This window comes from Callionymus lyra, chromosome 17, assembly GCF_982586985.1.
Source record: "Callionymus lyra chromosome 17, fCalLyr1.hap1.1, whole genome shotgun sequence".
NCBI lineage: Eukaryota > Metazoa > Chordata > Actinopteri > Syngnathiformes > Callionymidae > Callionymus > Callionymus lyra.
Window position 1 is genome coordinate 10,932,322 of NC_141834.1, and position 23,297 is coordinate 10,955,618.

General features: G+C 37.1%; 2 protein-coding genes and 1 pseudogene across 2 annotated transcripts; all 3 read right to left on the bottom strand.

The window, feature by feature from the left end:
* Positions 1 to 1,216: 1,216 nt before the first annotated feature.
* On the bottom strand, positions 1,217 to 20,306 carry LOC148062404 (B-cell receptor CD22-like). Its single transcript, XM_087779095.1, has 20 exons — positions 20,253 to 20,306; positions 19,820 to 20,197; positions 19,171 to 19,428; positions 18,759 to 19,019; positions 17,895 to 18,149; positions 17,546 to 17,833; positions 16,903 to 17,172; positions 13,663 to 13,926; positions 13,475 to 13,557; positions 13,368 to 13,394; positions 12,862 to 12,950; positions 12,745 to 12,802; positions 12,518 to 12,682; positions 4,924 to 4,990; positions 4,567 to 4,854; positions 4,160 to 4,429; positions 2,768 to 3,037; positions 2,597 to 2,696; positions 2,477 to 2,519; positions 1,217 to 1,646 (listed from the first exon to the last, which is right to left on the bottom strand). The coding sequence occupies exons 1-20, from the start codon at positions 20,302 to 20,304 to the stop codon at positions 1,587 to 1,589; spliced, it is 3,546 nt and encodes a 1,181-aa protein (XP_087635221.1). The 5' UTR covers positions 20,305 to 20,306; the 3' UTR covers positions 1,217 to 1,586.
* On the bottom strand, positions 7,191 to 8,315 carry LOC148062405 (interferon-inducible GTPase 5-like; annotated as a pseudogene).
* Positions 20,307 to 21,506: 1,200 nt separating the features above from the next.
* LOC148062406 (interferon-inducible GTPase 5-like) lies at positions 21,507 to 23,066 on the bottom strand. The gene is made up of 2 exons (XM_087812086.1): positions 23,022 to 23,066; positions 21,507 to 22,591 (listed from the first exon to the last, which is right to left on the bottom strand). The coding sequence occupies exon 2, from the start codon at positions 22,587 to 22,589 to the stop codon at positions 21,507 to 21,509; it is 1,083 nt and encodes a 360-aa protein (XP_087668212.1). The 5' UTR covers positions 22,590 to 22,591; positions 23,022 to 23,066.
* Positions 23,067 to 23,297: the final 231 nt, after the last annotated feature.

Consider the following 23,297-nt stretch of genomic DNA (forward strand, 5'->3'; position numbering starts at 1 on the left):
GAGAAAGAGGCTCTTAAATTGATTATACAAAAACATGAAAAATGGTAAAGGCAACTGACGTACTTTTTATAGGATTTATGAAAGAAACAAAGAGAAAAGTGAGAACAGTTAAGAACGATGTAATGGAATGATGATGCTTGCTTTGATATCATGCAAGGAACAATATTAATTACTCAGGTAAGTAATGGACTTGAAGGCTTTGATAATTGTCAACTTCTGGGAAAGCTTTACATACTATCTTAAGCTAATCTCGCTACCTCAATCAACTATCAATTTGAAAAATCCCAACACATCAATCAATGCAAGAGTGACAATCTTACAGTTTCTTACTTTCTTACATCATCGAGAGGAAGGCGTGACGAGGAGGTTGAGGTGAATAGGATGAGGAGGATGAGGAGGATGACGAGGATGAGCAGGAGCAGGAGGAGCACGACTGAAGGCCCTGGATCCAGCGATGTGGGGTGTGACTTTGCAGGGACCACGGTGAAGAAGGCTTGGCGGCGGAAAGTGCTGACAGTCTTCTTGGGTCCGGTCCTGGTTCTTTCTTGCAGGCTGGCAAAGATCTACCTTGACCGCTTTGGCATAACCAACCAGAGACGTATCTTTACTCGGTGCAAGGGGTCACAAGTCTTTTCTGGAAGAGCAGTTTGGTTGCTCGAAGGAGCCAGAGGTTCAGGCTGACTGCTGGGTTGCGTGCAGCTTGCTTGCGTCTTGAGAAAATACTGCGGCTGTGCTAACGACGATGGATTACATTTAATTAATTGTAGTGTTTTTGTTCTCCTCGATCCTGAGGCTATTTTGTCGTTTCAGTCTCCTTGAGTTTTTGTTTTCCGCACAACTTGTGGTGAGATTTAAGTTCCCTTGGACTCTCATATAGACACTTGAACTTTATTTATCTTGGAACTATTGGGATTAAACAATTTTTTTATTCTGTTTCTGGTTGTTTACTTCTGCACTTGGGTTCGGCTCTAGTCTAAACCTCACATATATTTCTCTTTTCACTCCATCTGTGTTGTGGAGCTACTACTACAGATCAAGTGAATCATATCAAACTATAATATGTGAAAACTTGCCCGAGTGAGATCTTTGGCTCCTGCAGGTGTCTTTGTCATAGTCTCAACCATTATAGACTTTTTTTTATAAAATAAATTATTTTCTTTTCAACTAACTAAATTTAAATAAGACTTTTGCAGACACAGGCATTTTCTTGGTAAAAATGAACATTTTATTAATGCATATCTACAATTACATTGAAACATGAGATATCAGATGATGGGTGAGAAAAGGAGTTGGTGGAGGAAGTTAGCAGATGTTCTAAGATAAATGATCGTAACATGATCTTCATTATGATAATTAAAACACAATTTCCTCTTTCTTTTCATTTATTTTTTTAGAGCGTTACAACACATTTTTAACCTTTTATTTAAGTGAGGAGCATAAAAAAGTGAGGCAAGAGATGATATGAGACGATGATCAAAACTATAATGTATCCATAACATTATGACAGACGATAGATTTTCTCTTTCCCTTGTGACTGAAGCCAACTCTTGATTTCTGTGATCTGTGGTGCAACTGCGGCGATTGAATCATTGTCTTGGAGATGATTCCTCTGGATCGAAGTCCTCGTATTCTTCTGCTTGGTTTTCCTATTTAAAACACATTTTGAAGTAGAATTATTTTGGTGCTTAATTCGGCTTCTACCTTGTTATTCTCGACACTATCATCTAAAGGAGGGGTAAATGTTCTTCAGAACCTTGTGAGTAAGCTGCATCTTTCATTTAAAATTCCCCAACACCTAATAGAAAAAAAACCCAGTTGAAATGGAAGTTGACAAAGTCACTAGAATTTGATTTTAAAAAAAAAGGTGAAAAAGTTCAGAATCGTATTCTTCCTTTCTTGACTCCTGGTGAGTCATTGGGTTAAGGTAAGGGTTGAGGTTCGGTTGAAATTGGATTTAGAAAAACACAATGAAATAATACAAATAAAAGAAGATTGTTAAATAAAGAAAGAAAGGAACAAATTGAAAAAATAAAATAAAACAATTAAACTAGTTAGTGTAAGGGCTAGGGTTACATTTTTTTTTTTTAAATAATTGCTCAAAATGTGAAGACGATTTTGAAATTAGCAAATATTTCCTGAAGGCACCAGAAATTGTTCATGTTTAAAAAGTATTCAGAGAATATAAGAAAAAACAGGCTTTTGACAAATTAACTTATACATAAGGGCTACCACAAACGGGTCACCTTGACCCAGAGACAACACAAGCGTTAACTACCAGAGATCTGGTAATGAGATTAATATTTCAAGAAGCCTCATCAGTTTAACTGCTGGTTTATAGAATAAAGTTGTTTTTTTGTATTGTGATGGATAACCACCTCGCATTCTACCCCTGACTTGGAATCTTCAAACTGTAAGTTTAAAGACTGTTTATTTCTGGATGTTGTTTAGAGAAACAGGGTTTTGAAAGAAAACTTACCATCTTGACCAAGTCATCATGATTTTCTGACCTGTGTTTGTTTCTGAGAAGACATTTAGTTGTGTGTTTTTCATTCATAACGACCAACAAAAGTGTAATATAACAACACATCAAAATTACCTGAAGCAACGCAGGACCAAACCAAAAACGATTGCTGACGAAAAAACTCTCACCAAAATGGGAACAAGGTTTTCAATGGTCAGAAACTTTTTCCACTGGCCTGTGGTCAAGATAAGAATCATTAATGTAAGAGTGTTCACTGTACTTTGAAGACAAGAAAATTACTCTCACGGTTAGAGTTAACGTTGCGAACGAGAAGTTCCTGTTTTGTTTCTCTGTTTTTTTGGCCGACAACACACTGGACTTTCACACTGTGATCATCTCTCACACTGATGCTGCTCATGATTCCATCTTCTGATACGTTGGTGTTGACGGTATAGTCACTGTGGTTGGTCAGCAGTGGCCAGGAGATGGAGGGTAAGGGACGTCCACGACTGCCGCAGACACAAGTGAGAACTCCTGCATGTCGTTCACATGACCCGTTCAAGATCCCAGCAAACACTGAAAAAGAAAATAAGGTTGGAAACATCATTTTTTCACACAATTGAATAGGATCAGAAAACATGGTTCATACAAGTCACAGTAACATCCACGTGTGTTGTCAGTGTTTTCATCTTATATCGAGCTTATGAAGCAGAAATGGAAACCTTCAGGACTTTCATTAAGACGTGTATTGAACCGAAACGTGGTGGTATATTTTAGCATTCATAAATGATTTAAACAAAAATGTTGTACATGATTTATCATTTTGGTGCCCATCGGAGTTGTAGTTAATGAGTTATAACAAAATGTTGGAATTATTGTATGTAAATATTAATTGGAAAACAATAAATGATAAGAATCATGAAATGTAAACAACATTTGAACAATAAATATTGAATAACGACTCTAGTGAAATAATAGGAAGGTTACTATTAAGTGAAAGAAATAAGTTTGAAACATATTCGTCTGTAAGTATAAAAACATATTAAAGCGCAAAGATGATAAGATAGGTGATAAGAATGTCTACTCTAGACTTGTATCATTCTTAAACAAATGTATATCCTACAAAAACTCTGTCCCTTGGAGGTGGAGACTTCCGGGATTAATGACCTGCGGTAACATCTTGATGTTTTACTAATTACGCCAGAGTGGGTGTGGTAATGGTAAACAAGATTTCCTCTCCAGAAAAACTATTTGTTTTCAGTGGGCGGGGCTTAAGTACATTTTCTAATGTCAATCTTTCAATGAAAATAGAGTTTTGTACAGACAGACACATACGGATGAGTACAATAGAGGACGAAGATCAATTGTTGTCTTCAACACAAGTGAAAGTATTGTGTAGTCGTGGAATGTTATTCACTTCAAAACGACTCACATTTCACCACCAACTGTCTCTGCTCACAGTACAGCAAAGTACGGTCCAGGGGCCTCATGCAGCACTTACATTTATTGATGCTGCCGTCAAAAATCCAGCGTCCAATTTTGTTAAGTTATTACTTACTTTGTGTTGGACAACACTTTCAAGTTTTCTTGCTTTTAGTTTTGCCCTTTTCATTATTTTCCAAAAGAAACAACAACGACATTTTCTCAAATTTGAGATCCCAAGCAAATAAATGGAAAAAAAAAAGGTCTTCATCTTACACATGACCCTGACGTTAACCGGAGGAGACTCTGAGGCTCCGACTTCATTATGGGCTGTGCAGCGATACTCTCCACTATCAGCGGACGAGACTGACTGCAGAGTGAAAGTCTGAGATCGATCCAGAGCTTCTGCTCTGCCGTTGGTCGTCTTGGTCCAGGTCACCGAGGTCACCGGGGGATGAGACTGTGATTGGCATTGAAAAGTCATCAACGTGTTCTCCTTCACCTCCTGACTTGGTTCAACCTGGACTTTCACAGTCATGGGTTTGTCTGCAACACAAGTGAAAGTTAAAAACAGTAATTAGGTGTCGCCCTCTACTGGTGAAATGATAAATTGTCGTGGTGCATTTTATAATTCATAAACTTTTGAGAGAGAGAGCGAATTAATAATAAGTTGAAATACTAACACAGAACTTCGATGCACTTTGGTTCACTCATGTCTCCTCTTCCGATGCTGTTTCTGGCGACGCACTGGTAACAACCTTCGTCTGATCTCTGCACTCTTGTAATAGTCTTGCTATTGGTGGTGGTCGAGTCTATGTGCCGGTTGTTTGAAGATCCAATAGTTGTTTTGTACCAGTAGAAACTTCGAGGTGGAGGATAGGCGTCAACATCACATGTTAATTTGAGGGTTTCATCCAAACGTATGGTCTTGCTTGGTATGTTGGTAGATATTCTTGTATTTGTGGGTTTGTCTAAGGAACAAAAAAAAAGTTCAGTGTTTAGAATTTCTAATGTTTTTTCTGTTCATACTTACATTCAACCGGAATCTGCAGAGGACTTGATGTTCCAGAACCAAATCTGTTCCAGGCAGTGCAGGTATAAATACCTCTGTGCTCAGGTTGAGTGTTAAATATGACATAATTATCCTCTACAGAAACAGTTTCTCCATCTTTTTTCCATTCAACCCTATGAGCTTCTGGGTCACTGTTTTTCACCATGCATTGCAAACTCATCTTTATTCCTCGTCTGACTGTAGTTTTAGTCGTCTTGATCTCAACTTCTGGTAGAGCTGAAAATAGACAGTACATAGTTATACATTTAGACTAATGATTTGCAAGTTCAGTTTAAAACTCTTTAAGTATTTATGACTAAAATATATATACCTGTATAAATATATATATATATATATATATAATCAACTCAATGTAACTATAATTAGGTGTAAAAAAAAGAATCCAATGTAAAAAGAATGGTAAAGCTAATTGTAATTTAACAAGTGTCTTTTACAAATCAATGGTTTTAAAAGTCTTCGTCAAGTAAACAAACATCAGATTTTTTTTGTTGGGTTTTAAAGCAGTAGTTGATGTTAGGAAGTGTCTCTGAGTAAAGAGATTTGATGGAGTTTCAACTCTGGACGTCCAAAATCAAGCTTTCTTCTCAGTAACTCCTACGATCAAGACGTTCTTGTACTAAAATCTCAACGAATAATGTTTCCCTTCTTTGATGTAAGTCACTCTTCCTTCATACTCTGGACTGATGGGTTTTTGCCCGACATCAGTACTATGAACGACGGTGCCCACGAAGTCACGTTCTTTATAATTCCATTGAGCATCTTTTAACCAAATCCAATAGGCTTCGTTTACATCGACATCTTTTTTGAAGCTTCCCTTAATTTGAACACAGGATCCTTCTGTGGCGGTCAGTGGGTTGTTGTTGAACTCAAAGTTGGGATTTTGATTTGCAGCTGAATGACAAGAGTTCTGATGAGTCAAAATTCAAAACTGTGAATCAACACTTACCTCATGTTACAGCCAGAAGAAACACTAATAGAAGTTTATCTTTCCCCATCATCTTCAATGATATGACCTGAAATAACAAATAAATACTATGAATAAAATTAAAGAAATACCCTAAATATAAGAAATATATTGTTGTTTTATTTGTAAAATCTTCTTCTTGTGTGTCAAAACCTCTTGTGCTGTAATTTAAAAAGCACAAAAAGAATAGAGACAAGGACTAAAGAAGTGATAATGAGAAACAGGAAGAGGAAGAACGTTCAAAGACATGAATAAAAAAGGTGAAGTGCCTTTTCTGACACATCTTTTTTTAAATATATTAAGAGAATCGTGTACGTCAACTTTTGAGGATATATTTTGTTTTTGCAGTTTAAAACCGAACAAAAGAAAATACAATAAATCCTTTTATTAGATTCATTACTTTACCCTAACTTTTGTTGTTGCTCCTATTTTGAGATTCACTGCTTAGAATTTAATGGATGTTATAACTTTTGACCAAAAAAGAGAGAGATTACTTGCACTGAAACGTCGAGAAATTGGATTTATTATTAGTAGAATATATTCTTTGGGTGAATTCCATATTATTCATAGGATTGTTTTTGTTAAACAAAAGTTATAAAATGATTTACTAAGAATAAAAATACCTTTTAAACTAATAAACATTTAAAACGAACACATATTTCTATACAATTCCAAATTATTGTTTTAGTCAATTATTGAACTATAATTTGTTAATGACTTAAAAAAAATACTTGTAATTTACTTTCATCAGCATGTTTCTTAATATAATAAAGTTTAAACTTACCTCTGAGAACATGAGCAGCTCAAGCAAAATGGTATCAAGAGGAAGTCACAGTTCATCTTCAATGCTCACTTTTCTAATGTGAGAGTCGTTTCACTTCCTGTTAGTGTGCGTCAGTGTAGTGGTTGTTAGTTTAGTGGTCACTGCTTAATCAACTTTCTTATTGTCTAATGTGCGACTTAAAGTGTAGTTAACCCAAAGTTCAAACTTCACAAATGTTCTACTCCCCCTCATGTAGACTAAGGGTTAGGATTATTTTCAGAGTAATCTGTTCTTTTTAGAGTTATAGGCAAAAATGTCCGTTCATTTTAATGAAGCAACTTGAGCTCAGTTTACATTAACTACCACAATTGCGACAAATACTCAAAAAACAAGTCAAGCCTGTATTCATTCGTCACAGTTTTGTAAACAGGTGCCGCATCTTTATTTTGGCCATTGGCGTAAGTAACTACTGGAGAACAACGTTCATCTTCTGCTGTGTGTTTTATTTTTATGCTCGGGCAGACATCAGTATACGTTCGGCATCAGCTGCCATTTCCTCGATGGCACTATTTAACGCTTGCATCATGGCGGAAAAAGAGCGACTAGCGTAGCGGGCGTGCCTGGGCATCGCCATCTCCACCAGCCTGGAGGAAAAAGTGTCCAGCTCATTCTCTGCCGCGACCAGTCGCCTCTTCACCTCAGCTTTGCTCACCTCCACTGAGAGCACGCAAGTCCTTAAACATTTCAGTGCAGCGGGTTCGACGCCCATCCGTCGGGCGAGTTGCTCAACGGACTTGTCGTCGAGGCAGAGAGATGTCTGTGCCTTTGACAGAATACGAACTGCTACACTTGAATCCACCATGGACGCCACGAAGGGAACAGGGAGGGTTGAAATCCCACCAGAGAGCGAGGCAGCTGCCCAGACTAGAGCTTTAAAAGCCTCCTTTTTTTGGGCGATGAGCTCCGGTGTGAGCGCTGGTAGAGCCAGGAGAAGAGCTTGACTTCTGATCTCTGGAAGGTCTTTGGTCAGGTCCTCCAAAAGAGCAGGGAAGTCAAACTTCTCTAGATTGGAGGGCAACACCAAGTATACTTTGGGCTGGCTAATTCCATGTGATGCTAGCACCTCCATGGAAGCCTTCCTCTTTAGCTCCACGTCTTCTTGGGTTTCTGTCGCCGAACATAAGATAATAACAAACACATTTTGTCTCTGTAGTGACCGGGCCTCTGAAAACAGCTCAACTGCATTAGCTTCAGGCGTCTGTGCAAATGTCAAAAAGACCGCATTGTAGCGAAGGAATTTTACTTTGTCTATGTAGCTGTCCATGTCAACCGTAGTCCCATTTGGTACAGGAAGCAGGTCCCACAAGCGAAAGTCCTGGTGTTTAGGGTCAGGGTAGCTCTCTACATCCCCTTCGAGAGTCGGTGAAGGAGCTGCTCCTTCATCTCCAGGTCCAACCCCTCGGAGAGAGTTCATGAAGGTATATTTCTCGTGGCTGCGGTCTCAAAAAATGCCCAAGTTGATCCTGCTCAACAGGAGATCTTCCACAGCATCCTTGATGTCGGCAAGTTGGTTGCTCTCCATCGACTCTTTCAGTGTCCCCAGGAGGTTGAGGCTTTTAAGAACCTCTGCCATCTCTGCAGGAAAGAGATCAGTTATCAAAGGAGGGATTCATTTAGAGGTTGTACATTACATTTTTAGTTTTAGTTTTTTAAATCATGTTAATTGTTTTAATTTTGTAAACCACAAAAATAAGTTGAACTCTGTAGATAATCATTCAACAGTGCTTTTTGACTATGACTGGAATTTACCGTGTTGGCTGAAAACAGTTTTTCCATTATTTCCATAATGTCAAAAGATGGATGGATGGATGGATGGATGATGGATGGATGGATGGATGGATGGATGGATGGATGGATGGATGGATGGATGGACAGATACTTTATTGATACGTGGAGGAGAAATTATTTGGTCAAGCAGCAATAACGCATCCATCTATAAAAACATCCATAACTACTTATATATATTTTTAAATACATTCAAAACTTGTTAAAAGACATTAATGAATAATTCACAAAGTAAAGGTGATTTTTAAGCATGAGGGAGCAAATGAAAAAAAAAAAAATGAAAAGAACTGAGATTTTTGTGGCATCCAGAAAGATAAAACAGGAAACCAAAGGTATTCTCTTGTTTCATAAATAAATGCACAGCAGTCAAGTTCTCACAACATTGCAAGAACAATCTTCACGTGAAGTAGCAAGAAACACATTTTACAGTGCTGTCTTAAGTTTTATTTATATAAAATTATTGCATTTATTAACTGTTAAAGAACTATGACAGAGTATACCTAAAGCAGGGAGGTAATTTGTTATATTTGTAAGATTATTTCACAATAAATGTTTCATATGTTTTAATGTTTTGATGGTCGGCTGTGATTTATGATTTCTCCAAAAAATGTCCAGATCTTCACGGAGCAGCACAAAATAAAAGCCATTCGTATAAGTGAATATCAAAACCTTCATAAATAAAGATGGCACCAATAAAATGATGTTTTCCAACCAAATGCATTCAAAAATTCAAGTTAAACCTCACTTTAAATAAACAAGACACCATATATAAAACATATAGTCTGTGGGGGAGGTGGAAAAGGTGTGTCAGCATCTATAAAAAATGTTTAAATGTTTCTCACATGTCACTCCTTCAAATATTGTTTAAAAACTCGATGTCCTGAATTGAGTAGTCGTTAGCACAAGTTAACTCTTTAAACAAAGGATAGGATTTTCTTTTTCTAAATAGCTTAAATCCCCTCCACAGCAACCAAATTCAATGCTATGACAGAATAAAATAGTCCAAAATATTAGTATTAGTTCATGAAATTTATCAAGTTATTCGTTATTTTATCTCCTAACGCTCTTCACACTTCTTTTCTATGCATTTGCTCGATTAGTCATTTAAATTCCCCAACACCTAATAGAAAAAAAAAACAGTTGAAATGGAAGTTGACAAAGTCACTGTAATTTAATTTGAAAAAAAAGGTGATTTAGAAAAACACAATGAAATAATAAAAAGAAAAGAAGATTGTTAAATAAAGACAGTCTTGGAAAAAATTGAAGAAATAAAATAAAACAATTAAATTGTTAGTGTAAGGGCTAGGGTTACATTTTTTTTTCTTTTTAAATAATTGCTCAAAATGTGAAGAAGATTTTGAAATTAGCAAATATTTCCTAAAGGCACCAGAAATTGTTCATGTTGAAAAAGTCTTCAGAGAATTTAAGAAACAACAGGCTTTTGACAAATTAACTTATACATAAGGTCTACCACAAACGGGTCACCTTGACCCAGAGACAACACAAGCGTTAACTACCAGAGATCAGGTAATGAGATTAATATTTCAAGAAGCCTCATCAGTTTAACTGCTAGTTTGTAGAATAAAGATGGGTTTTATTGTATTGTGATGGATAACTTGATGGTTTCAAAGGGAACTTTACAATATGCGTGAAGAAAAATTCCTCTTTGTCTGATCACATCGTCTCTGTTCCTGTTCCATCGCCTTGCCCTTTGATTGGTTACAGGATCACAACTAACTTCTCCTCTGACTGCATCTGCTGGTCTGAACCCAAGCAAACCGCCTCGCATTCTACCCCTGACTTGGAATCTTCAAACTGTAAGTTTAAAGACTGTTTATTGCTGGATGTTGTTTAGAGTAACAGGGTTTCCAAAGAAAACTTACCATCTTGACCGAGTCATCGTGATTTTCTGACCTGTGTTTGTTTCTGAGAAGACATTTAGTTGTGTGTTTTTCATTCATAACGACCAACAAAGTGTAATATAACAACACATCAAAATTACCTGAAGCAACGCAGGACCAAACCAAAAACGATTGCTGACGAAAAAACTCTCACCAAAATGGGAACAAGGATTTCAATGGTCAGAAACTTTTTCCACAAGATAAGAATCATGAATTATCATCATTTAAACCGAACATGGTGGTATATTTTGTCATTCATAAAAGATTTAAACAAAAATGTTGTATCGTAACATGATTTATAATTTTGGTGCCGATCGGAGTTGTAATTAATCAGTTATGAAAATGAGTAATTCAAATGATTATGAATTATTGCATGAAAATATTAATCAGAAAAATGACTATGACAATAAATATTGAATAATGACTCTAGTGACATAATAGGAAGGTTTACATACAAGTTAAATTATTTTTAAAGTGATAAATGTGACCAACAAGAGTTTTGACTGCAAATTATCATTGTATTTGTGTTGTTTATCGCTGCCATGTGCCAAACCATTTTGGTGACATTGATTTCCAGACATTTTTTTTTTTACTTCGTCAAATAAAAAAATTCATTTTTTACTGGGCTTTTGAGACTTCAGAAATGTATATATTTAAAATTTAGGTAACACAAATAATTTTACACATGTGTAACATGGTCCGCTGGGACATTGTTTTTCATCATTTCTTTCCCCATTTTAGACTTAAATCATTTTGAGAATTCGAGACTAACTCCGCAAAAAGATCACATTTTGAAATGTTACTATATTTTTTGTGTGGTCATACAGTCTGTAATATGAAGAACTTTGGTTTTTATGCATTTTCTTTCCATACATTAAGAGGAGTTATGTTAGACTTTGATTTTTGAGCATTTTTTTTTCAATTTTCAAGGTGATTTTTTTTTTTTTTCTGAATTTTTGAGACTTCGGTAAACCCAACTTTCAAATGTTGGTGACCATTCATTTGTGATCACATGAATTTTTTATGATGCATTTTTCTTTCTCCATTTATAGACACTTTCATTTCGGGACATTTTTTAAAAGTAAAAAAAAATAAATCAGAAAGTCATGTTTTAAAATGTGGGTAACGTTGATGTGTCCACCCGAACACCATGTTTGCTTTTTGTAAAACAAAAAAAAAGACAACAAACTTTGGTGAATTTCCACGACAGCCACGTGCGGCGGCCATCTTAGAATCAAGTGTTTACAGTTACTGACCAATCCTACATGCACCAATGACTAGAGGCGTTAACATGAATATTCATACTATAAAAGATCCACCATTTTGTGAGATCTTTGCGTTCTGGCATTCAAAGACGTCTGCGATAGATCTCTCTGCTTGCTAGCACCTGTGTTCACCTAAGTTTGTCTCTGACTTTTGCATAATTCTCTGAACGAGCATTTTTCTTAAACTCATCCATGTGTCTGTCCTTCATTTTCCACCACCACGATTACCAGTACGAGACTGGGGAGGGGTCGGTTCACCGGAACACAAAACCCCCACAAAATGTTTTACCATTTTAGAAACATTCTATTCTGTGTATTAAAAAAAAGAAAAAAAAACTTTTTCAAATGAAAAATCGTTTTTTTTTTTATCAGATTTTTGGGACTTATGAAGTCACATTTTCGGTATTTAGGTTACATTTTGTTCACATTGTCTGCTGAACATTTCTATTGGTTTTCGCAGCATTGTTTCTCAATTTTTAGAGATGTTGATTTTTGACTATTTTTATTAATTTTCCATAGGAAAGAATGTCATTTTTTTCTTCTTCTGATTTTTGAGACAATTGTCAATCTGGGTAACATTTCTTTGTGTTTAAATGATCTGCCAGAACATGAACCTAGTAGTCTAAAACATACAAAACTTCTTTTCATAAATTACAAACGTATAGAAACTTTTTTTTTATTTGGACTCTTTTGTTTCAACAGCAGAACTTAAGCAACATGAAAGATCCAAGAAAATTAAACAATGGTTCTTCAATTATCTTCTGTTTGAAAAATATTGAAGGATTTAAAAGATCAATTCTGTTCTACTTTTCTTCTCCTCAGACTTTGATCGATGAGTATTCCGTCTCCTCTTCTTCAAAGCTGCTTGATTTGCTGACTTTGCAGTTTGGTCTGTTAGCTGTGAACTTCACTTCGGAATAATTCATCTCCACTTCCTGGTCACTGCTGTCATGCTTTGATGGAGACTTTTTTGCATCATTTCGAGCAGCCTAGAAAAAAGTACTATAAATTATTAAATGCTTGGAAAAAAAAAAGAAAATAATTATTTAACTTTTTTTCGCTTATGTTGTTTGGATACAACAGCGTACACGTCTTCTGGTCTTGGCTTTCTATGAAAACAAAACAATTAATCCATCATTTTCAGACAGAAACGTATTATAAAACTCACTTTTCTCTAGAACACACTGAAGTATAATTCAGAGGCTCCTCTGAAGAAGGTCCGGCTTGAACTTCCTTTGGGTTTTTAACCGCTTGATTCTGCAAATAAAGTGTAGTGTATCTACTAATTTGATCATGACGATGATGTTTTTTATTGGTCACATCATGATCATCATCATTAAACTTTATTAAAATGATATTTTAATTTTAAGGAGTTAGAAAGATCAAGTTACAGCAAAGTTAAATGAAAAATTCAACATTGGATTAATGTCATGGAGAAAATTCTGCAAATAAATGAAACCATGTCCTCACTTACTATCCAATATTTTTTATTCATTCTTTTCGAGCAAAATTAACCCAATTAAAAATAAAATCATGAAATAACGTAACATTACAAAAGCGTGTGGAGTTAATGTTTCGTTGTCATTACATTTTTAAGGTAAAAAATAAGTATTTATTTATTTTTGTCTCGTAATAAATGTGTATTTATTTATTTGTATGAAATGAAAAACTTACCTGTCGATGTTTGAATTTCCTCCAAATCCAGCGGTTGAAAAGTAATGTTAAATAAAAGGCAAATTAGTACAAGATGAAAATAAAAATGGTGTTAATGTTATGACTTACTTGAAGATGAGACAAAATACTAGAGGAATGAGCAGAAGTGAAGCACAGATGGAAACGTACTTCAGGACTTTCATAAAGACGCCTGTATTGAAACAGAACATTAGTTGAATCTCATACTTGAATAAAACATTTAATAAATATGTTATTATCATTTAAATGTCAATGTTCTGATGGAGTTTTTACTCACTTTCCAAAAATATCTCCACTGGTTCCGAACTCTTTTCACCTAGTTGGTTTCTGGCGGAGCAATAGTAGATCCCAGGCTTGTCAGAGTCCACAGTGTGATTCTGCTGACTCGACACTTGGGAGTCATTTTGTCCATCTGTCTTCTTCAGGTACCAGAGGTATTGTTGGACTTGTGGGTAGCTTTGAGCGCTGCACGTGAGCGTCACGGATCCTGTTTGGTCTGGTAACTGCTGCTCTTTCAGGATCTTGACGTCTCTTGGAACATCTGAACAGAAAAACGTTTCAAAGAAAACAACAGTAATGAAGATTCGCCCTCTACTGGTGAAATGCTTAATTGCGTGGTATATTTAATCATTCATAAATTATTTAAACAAAATGTTCTGTAGTGACTTAACAGTCAAAATACATAAAATGAATAAAAGATGGTGTAAATCCAAAAGTAGTAAGAAGTAAAATGTGTTGAAATACAGTAACATGATAGATAACCTTTCTCTTTGCTCGCATATAGTTGTTTCTTATGACCTTTGCCACTTTGAACTGTGTTTAATTAAACGAAAGTTTAATCTAACAGACCCCAATATCTCGAATAAATAAGAATGAAGTATTCAATTATGTGACATTTTCTTAAATTTGAGATCCCAAGCAGATAAATGGGAAAAATAAGAGTCTTCATCTTACACTTGATCCTGACGTTAACCGGAGGAGACTCTGAGGCTCCGACTTCATTATGGGCTGTGCAGCGATACTCTCCACTATCAGCAGACGAGACTGACTGCAGAGTCAAAGTCTGAGATCGACCCAGATCTTCTGCTCTTCCGTTGGTCGTCTTGGTCCAGGTCACCGAGGTCACCGGGGGATGAGACTGTGATTGGCATTGAAAAGTCATCAACGTGTTCTCCTTCACCTCCTGACTTGGTTCAACCTGGACTTTCACAGTCATGGGTTTGTCTGCAACGCAAGTGAAAGTTAAAAACAGTAATTAGGTGTCGCCCTCTACTGGTGAAATGCTAAATTGCGTGGTATATTTATTCATTCATAAATTATTTACACAAAATGTTCTGTAGTGACTTAACAGTCAAAATACATAAAATGAATAAAAGATGGTGTAAATCCAAGAGTAGTAATAAGTAAAATGTGTTGAAATACAGTAACATGATAGATAACCTTTCTCTTTGCTCGCATATAGTAAGTATGTAAGTAAGTAATTTTTATTTGTATAGCGCTTTTCCAGACCAGGGTCACAAAGCGCTTTATCAATCAAAACAATATTCAATAAAGTATATACTTTAAAGATCAAGATAAAACTGATAACACAACAGAAGTTCCAGAAAATCAAGGAAAAGCCTGAACAAATAGAAACGTCTTAAGATGTTTCTTAAAGGAGTCAGTAGATCCATCAAGCGCAAAGAGAGAGGAAGATCGTTCCAAAGCTTAGGAGCAACAGCCTGAAAAGATTTCTCTCCTCTGGTCCTGAACCGTGTGCGTGGAACCATAAGTAGATTCTGATCCACAGACCTCAGAGCCCGAGCTGGATTACAAGCTCCAGATCATTTTCCGACAACATTTTCCTAAGTTTAGAGATTTTTCTCAGTTGAAGGAAACAGTTTCTGGTCAGTTTTCTGCAGTGTTGAACAAGAGACATGTCTTTATCAAATACAACACCCAGGTTTCTCAGGCTCAGTTTGACAGACTGACCTAAGTCACCCAAGTACTGACTCAACCCTGGAACCTTATCATCAGGAGCAATCTCCAGAGTTTCAGTTTTGTCCAAATTTAGCTGTAAAGTGTTTTCACTCAGCCATTGTTTGATTTCTAGCAAACAATTGGCTAAGCTGTTTCTTATGACCTTTGCCCCTTTGAACTGTGTTTAATTAAACGACAGTTTACATCCAACAGACCCCAATAACTCGAATAAATAAGAATGACGTTTTGAATTATGTGACATTTTCTTAAATTCGTGATCCCAAGCAGATAAATGGGAAAATAAGAGTCTTCATCTTACACATGATCCTGACGTTAACCGGAGGAGACTCTGAGGCTCCGACTTCATTATGGGCTGTGCAGCGATACTCTCCACTATCAGCGGACGAGACTGACTGCAGAGAGAAAGTCTGAGATCGATCCAGATCTTCTGCTCTGCCGTTGGTCGTCTTGGTCCAGGTCACCGAGGTCACCGGGGGATGAGACTGTGATTGGCATTGAAAAGTCATCAACGTGTTCTCCTTCACCTCCTGACTTGGTTCAACCTGGACTTTCACAGTCATGGGTTTGTCTGCAACACAAGTGAAAGTTAAAAACAGTAATACGGTGTCGCCCTCTACTGGTGAAATGCTAAATTGTCATGGTGCATTTTATAATTCATAAACTTTTGAGAGAGAGAGAGAATTAATAATAAGTTGAAATACTAACACAGAACTTCGATGCACTTTGATTCACTCATGTCTCCTCTTCCGATGCTGTTTCTGGCGACACACTGGTAACAACCTTCGTCTGATATCTGCACTCTTGTAATAGTCTTGCTATTGGTGGTGGTCGAGTCTATGTGCCGGTTGTTTGAAGATCCAATAGTTGTTTTGTACCAGAAGAAACTTCGAGGTGGAGGATAGGCGTCAACATCACACCTTAATTTGAGTGTTTCATACAAACGTATGCTCTTGCTTTGTATGTTGGTAGATATTTTTGTATTTGTGGGTTTGTCTAAGGAACAAAAAAAAAGTTAGACTAGATTAGAATGAATTACAGCTTCTCTTAAATGACGCAGACAAATGTTAGTGTTTGTCGTTATGGCTAGTATTAGTAAACCTGTTATGTGTTCTTTAAATAAATTTCCACACATTCCATTCCTAAAACACAATCAATGATTAACTTCTTAATGTTAATGCCTGTGGTTGAGAAAATCTGATAACACTCGTCAAACTATCTCAATAATTTACATCAGATTTTCAGTTGTTAATTAAGATCAATAAATCATCAAAATAAACTGAAAACTGAAGAAGTTGGGGGGGGAGCAAAGTACGGTCCAGGGGCCTCATGCAGCACTTACATTTATTGATGCTGCCGTCAAAAATCCAGCGTCCAATTTTGTTAAGTTATTACTTACTTTGTGTTGGACAACACTTTCAAGTTTTCTTGCTTTTAGTTTTGCCCTTTTCATTATTTTCCAAAAGAAACAACAACGACATTTTCTCAAATTTGAGATCCCAAGCAAATAAATGGAAAAAAATAAGAGTCTTCATCTTACACATGACCCTGACGTTAACCGGAGGAGACTCTGAGGCTCCGACTTCATTATGGGCTGTGCAGCGATACTCTCCACTATCAGCGGACGAGACTGACTGCAGAGTCAAAGTCTGAGATCGACCCAGATCTTCTGCTCTTCCGTTGGTCATCTTGGTCCAGGTCACCGAGGTCACCGGGGGATGAGACTGTGATTGGCATTGAAAAGTCATCAACGTGTTCTCCTTCACCTCCTGACTTGGTTCAACCTGGACTTTCACAGTCATGGGTTTGTCTGCAACACAAGTGAAAGTTAAAAACAGTAATACGGTGTCGCCCTCTACTGGTGAAATGCTAAACTGTCATGGTGCATTTTATAATTCATAAACTTTTGAGAGAGAGAGAGAGAGAGAGAGAGAGAGAGAGAGAGAGAGAGAGAGAGAGAGAGAGAGAGAGAGAGAGAGAGAGAGAGAGAGAGAGAGAGAGAGAGAGAGAGAGAGAGAGAGAGAGAGAGAGAGAGAGAGAGAGAGAGAGAGAGAGAGAGAGAGAGAGAGAGAGAGAGAGAGAGAGAGAGAGAGAGAGAGAGAGAGAGAGAGAGAGAGAGAGAGAGAGAGAGAGAGAGAGAGAGAGAGAGAGAGAGAGAATTAATAATAAGTTGAAATACTAACACAGAACTTCGATGCACTTTGGTTCACTCATTTCTCCTCTTCCGATGCTATTTCTGGCGACACACTGGTAACATCCTTCGTCTGATCTCTGCACTCTTGTAATAGTCTTGATATTGGTGGTGGTCGAGTCTATGTGCCGGTTGTTTGAAGATCCAATAGTTGTTTTGTACCAGGAGAAACTTCGAGGTGGAGGATAGGCGTCAACATCACACGTTAATTTGAGGGTTTCATCCAAACGTATGGTCTTGCTTGGTATGTTGGTATATATTCTTGTATTTGTGGGTTTGTCTAAGGAACAAAAAAACGTTCAGTGTTTAGAATTTCTAATGGTTTTTCTGTTCATACTTACATTCAACCGGAATCTGCAGAGGACTTGATGTTCCAGAACCAAATCTGTTCCAGGCAGTGCAGGTATAAATACCTCTGTGCTCAGGTTGAGGGTTAAATATGACGTAAATATCCTCAACAGACACAGTTTCTCCATCCTTTTTCCATTCAACCCTATGAGCTTCTGGGTCACTGTTTTTCACCATGCATTGCAAACTCATCTTTATTCCTCGTCTGACTGTAGTTTTAGTTGTCTTGATCTCAACTTCTAGTAGAGCTGAAAATAGACAGTAAAGAGTTACACACTTAAACTAATGAAGTTCAGTTTAAGGCTCTTTAAGTATTTATTACTAAAGGAATATATATATATATATATATATATATATATATATATATATATATATATAATCAACTCAATGTAGCTATAATTAGGTGTAAAAAAAAAGAATGCAATGTAAAAAATTAAATTAAAATCAATAAGTTGTAAACCACCCCCGCCAAACAAACAAACAAACAAGTGTATTGAAGTAAAAGTTTTTATAATATCAAAATAAAATCATACTAAAAATTACAAAAAACCTTCACAATTCAACCACTTTTATTTTGACATTGCTTATTTTTTAAATGTTTCCGAAAATTAAACTTTATTAAAAACAATTTTTGAGGGTTTTGATCTTAAAGTCTGATTTTGATGCACAAACTCAGTGTTAGAAATTTAAAGTCTGTCGGCACATATTGACTTCCACACTAACGTTCTTTAACCAAATGAATCAGAAGCCGCCACTGGAATAAGTGATTGTTTTCAATCACCAGTTTCTACTGAAGAACGCCAGGGAAGAATTGCTGGAATTTTGATCAAAAAAGAACCAACAGTTGATCATCTCACCTTGAACGTTCAATTGAACCCTATCCTGTTGAAATCCGAGATCATTTTTAGCGTCACATGTATAAGTCCCACTGTCTGAAGGTTTGATGGAAGTGAAGGTCAGGTTTTGTCCTGAGGATTTCCACCCTCTCCCCAGATACCAATTGTAGGTGGGCTCCGGGTTCCCTCTTGATGAACAGACGAGGGTCACTTCGTCCTTTTCCACCACGTCAGACTTCATGTTGGCATTGACGACGCTCACCCGCGTCTCTCTGGGTTCATCTGGAGATGAATCACAATCCAACGATGATACTATTGCTGCGGTCAACTAGCTGATGCTAATACTTTTGACTTGTTCAGTATTTAATTGCCTTTGAATTCTCACGTGTTCCACCAGTGTCTTCGATCTTGACGGTAGAAAAGGTTCACTTACGTCTGATGTTAACAGTGAGGTTGCGGACTAGATTCGGGTCGTTGTTGTCTTCGGTTTGACAGGAAAACTGCCTCCCGTTGTCTTTCCAGTTAGCTTCGTAGCTGACCGTCCTACGTTGTCCATCACCGCCATCGATTGTTGATGATCGGTCCAGAGGTTTTATTAGTAGACGACTGGTGCACGAGCTGAGGGTGGAACACTGAAGTGTCACGGAGTAAACTGTAGCTCGTTCCTCAAAACTGACGAGGCATGGGTTTTCTGCAGAAATTAAACTTTTTATTACACAAATATAAAACATTTTTAAACAAAGTATAAATCCCCTTGAAGATCACTTTTCACTTCCACATACCTATTGAATGCATGTCCAATGTTAATTGTAATTTAATAAGTGTCTTTTACAAATCAATGGTTTTAAAAAGTCTTCGTCAAATAAACAAACAACAGAGAATCAACTCTGGACGTCCAAAATCAAGCTTTCTTCTCAGTAACTCCTACGATCAAGAGGTTCTTGTACTTAAATGTATGTTTTAAAAATTGTTATTTAATCTCAGATACTGTAAGTCCTACATGGCGTTGTCAACAGTTTATTCATGAAAGTCTTTTATATACGTATATTTGTGTTCAGAAAAAATACAGATTTACAATTTACCTTCAACCGTGAGAGAAACATCACTTAAATGCCTTTTTTTTCCCCAGTCTCTTGTGTTGTAAAATCTTAACGAATATTTTCCGTTATCCTTTGTTTTAAGGTCACAGATGGTCATGGTGAGTTGTTTCCCTTCTTTGATGTAAGTCACTCTTCCTTCATACTCTGGACTGATGGGTTTTTTCCCGACATCAGTACTATGAACGACGGTGCCCACGAAGTCCTTTTCTTCATCATTCCATTGAGCATCTTTTAACCAAATCCAATAGCCTTCGTTTACATCGACATCTTTTTTGAAGCTTCCCTTAATTTGAACACAGGATCCTTCTGTGGCAGTCAGTGGGTTGTTGTTGAACTCAAAGTTGGGATTTTGATTTGCAGCTGAATGACAAGAGTTCTGATGAGTCAAAATTCAAAACTGTGAATCAACACTTACCTCTTGTTACAGCCAGAAGAAACACTAATATAAGTGTATCTTTCCCCATCATCTTCAATGATATGACCTGAAATAACAAAGAAATACTATGAATAAAATTAAAGAAATACCCTAAATATAAGAAATATATTGTTGTTTAATTTGTAAAATCTTCTTCTTGTGTGTCAAAACCTCTTGTGCTGTAATTTAAAAAGTATAAAAAGAATAGAGACAAGGACTAAAGAAGTGATAATGAGAAACAGGAAGAGGAAGAACGTTCAAGGACATGAATAAAAGAGGTGAAGTGCCTTTTCTGACACATCTTTTTTTAAATATATTTAGAGAATCGTGTACATCAACTTTTCAGGATATATTTTTGTTTTTGCAGTTTAAAACAGAAACAAAAAAAATACAATAAATCCTTTTATTACATTCATTACTCAACCCTAACTTTTGTTGTTGATCTTACTGTGAGATTCACTGCTTTGAATTTAATGGATTTTATAACTTTTGTTCAAAAAGAGAGAGATTACTTGCACTGAAATGTCGTTTGGGTGAATTCCATATTAGTCATAGGATTGTTTTTGTCAAACCAAAGTTATAAAATGATTTACTAGGAAGAAAAATACCTTTTAAACTAGTAAACATTTAAAACAAACACATATTTCTATACAATTCCAAATTATTGTTTTATTCAATTATTGAACTATAATTTGTTAATTTGAAAAATACTTGTAATTTACTTTCATCAGCATGTTTCTTAATATAATAAAGTTTAAACTTACCTCTGAGAACATGAGCAGCTCAAGCAAAATGGTATCAAGAGGAAGTCACAGTTCATCTTCAATGCTCACTTTTCTATTGTGAGAGTCGTTTCACTTCCTGTTAGTGTGCGTCAGTGTAGTGGTTGGTGGTTTAGTGGTCACTGCTTAATCAACTTTCTTATTGTCTAATGTGCGACTTAAAGTGTAGTTAACCCAAAGTTCAAACTTCACAAATGTTCTACTCCCCCTCATGTAGACTAAGGGTTAGGATTATTTTCAGAGTAATCTGTTCTTTTTAGAGTTATAGGCAAAAATGTCCGTTCATTTTAATGAAGCAACTTGAGCTCAGTTTACATTAACTACCACAATTGCGACAAATACAAAAAAAAAAACAAGTCAAGCCTGTATTCATTCGTCACAGTTTTGTAAACAGGTGCCGCATCTTTATTTTGGCCATTGGCGTAAGTAACTACTGGAGAACAACGTTCATCTTCTGCTGTGTGTTTTATTTTTATGCTCGGGCAGACATCAGTATACGTTCGGCATCAGCTGCCATTTCCTCGATGGCACTATTTAACGCTTGCATCATGGCGGAAAAAGAGCGACTAGCGTAGCGGGCGTGCCTGGGCATCGCCATCTCCACCAGTCGCCTCTTCACCTCAGCTTTGCTCACCTCCACTGAGAGCACGCAAGTCCTTAAACATTTCAGTGCAGCGGGTTCGACGCCCATCCGTCGGGCGAGTTGCTCAACGGACTTGTCGTCGAGGCAGAGAGATGTCTGTGCCTTTGACAGAATACGAACTGCTACACTTGAATCCACCATGGACGCCACGAAGGGAACAGGGAGGGTTGAAATCCCACCAGAGAGCGAGGCAGCTGCCCAGACTAGAGCTTTAAAAGCCTCCTTTTTTTGGGCAATGAGCTCCGGTGTGAGCGCTGGTAGAGCCAGGAGAAGAGCTTGACTTCTGATCTCTGGGAGGTCTTTGGTCAGGTCCTCCAAAAGAGCAGGGAAGTCAAACTTCTCTAGATTGGAGGGCAACACCAAGTATACTTTGGGCTGGCTAATTCCATGTGATGCTAGCACCTCCATGGAAGCCTTCCTCTTTAGCTCCACGTCTTCTTGGGTTTCTGTCGCCGAACATAAGATAATAACAAACACATTTTGTCTCTGTAGTGACCGGGCCTCTGAAAACAGCTCAACTGCGTTAGCTTCAGGCGTCTGTGCAAATGTCAAAAAGACAGCATTGTAGCGAAGGAAGTTTACTTTGTCCATGTAGCTGTCCATGTCTAACGTAGTCCCGTTTGGTACAGGAAGCAGGTCCCACAAGCGAAAGTCCTGGTGTTTAGGGTCAAGGTAGCTCTCTACATCCCCTTCGAGAGTCGGTGAAGGAGCTGCTCCTTCATCTCCAGGTCCAACCCCTCGGAGAGAGTTCATGAAGGTATATTTCTCGTGGCTGCGGTCGCCCAAAATGCCCAAGTTGATCCTGCTCAACAGGAGATCTTCCACAGCATCCTTGATGTCAACAAGTTGGTTGCTCTCCATCGACTCTTTCAGTGTCCCCAGGAGGTTGAGGCTTTTAAGAACCTCTGCCATCTCTGCAGGAAAGAGATCAGTTATCAAAGGAGGGATTCATTTAGAGGTTGTACATTACATTTTTAGTTTTAGTTTTTTGAATCATGTTAATTCTTTTAATTTTGTAAACCACAAAATAAGTTGAACTCTGTAGATAATCATTCAACAGTGCTTTTTGACTATGACTGGAATTTACCATGTTGGTTGAAAACAGTGTTTGCATTCATTTCCATAATGCCAAAAGATAGATGGATGGATGGATGGATGGAAGGACAGATACTTTATTGAAAGGTAGAGGAGAAATTATTTGGTCAAGCAGCAATAACGCATCCATCCATAAAAACATCATTAATACTTGTAAAAACAATCAAATATATTTTAAAATACATTCAAAACTTGTTAAAAGACATAAATTAAGGGGGCGCTCTTGTGCAGTGATGGAGTAAGACGTACTTGTTTGAGCTCCGTGTGTTTCGCCAAAAAATAGTTATTTAAAAGACTCTGCACCGCGCATTTTCTGGAACAAGACGAATATCAACTTTTTTGGAACACAACCGCTTTGAAATATGGGGAAAAGAGACGAGAATCAAAGCAAGTCGACTGCGGGACAGGCCAGCGGTGCTAGTAACGACGCCATCTTGGCGGCCGTTGTGAACCAAAGCACCGAACTCGCGAAAGTTTTTGAACTTGTGAACGCCATGAAGGAATCCATAGACGGGCGTTTCGACG

Coding starts and splice junctions, on each gene's coding strand:
- LOC148062404 (XM_087779095.1), bottom strand. CDS start 20,304: ATGATGGGGAAAGATACACTTATATTAGTGTTTCTTCTGGCTGTAACA. Junction 17,173..17,545: donor AAAGTGCATCGAAGTTCTGT/GTTAGTATTTCA, acceptor CTTGTGTTGCAG/ACAAACCCATGACTGTGAAA. Junction 2,697..2,767: donor TCGCAACGTTAACTCTAACC/GTGAGAGTAATT, acceptor TCTTGACCACAG/GCCAGTGGAAAAAGTTTCTG.
- LOC148062406 (XM_087812086.1), bottom strand. CDS start 22,589: ATGGCAGAGGTTCTTAAAAGCCTCAACCTCCTGGGGACACTGAAAGAG.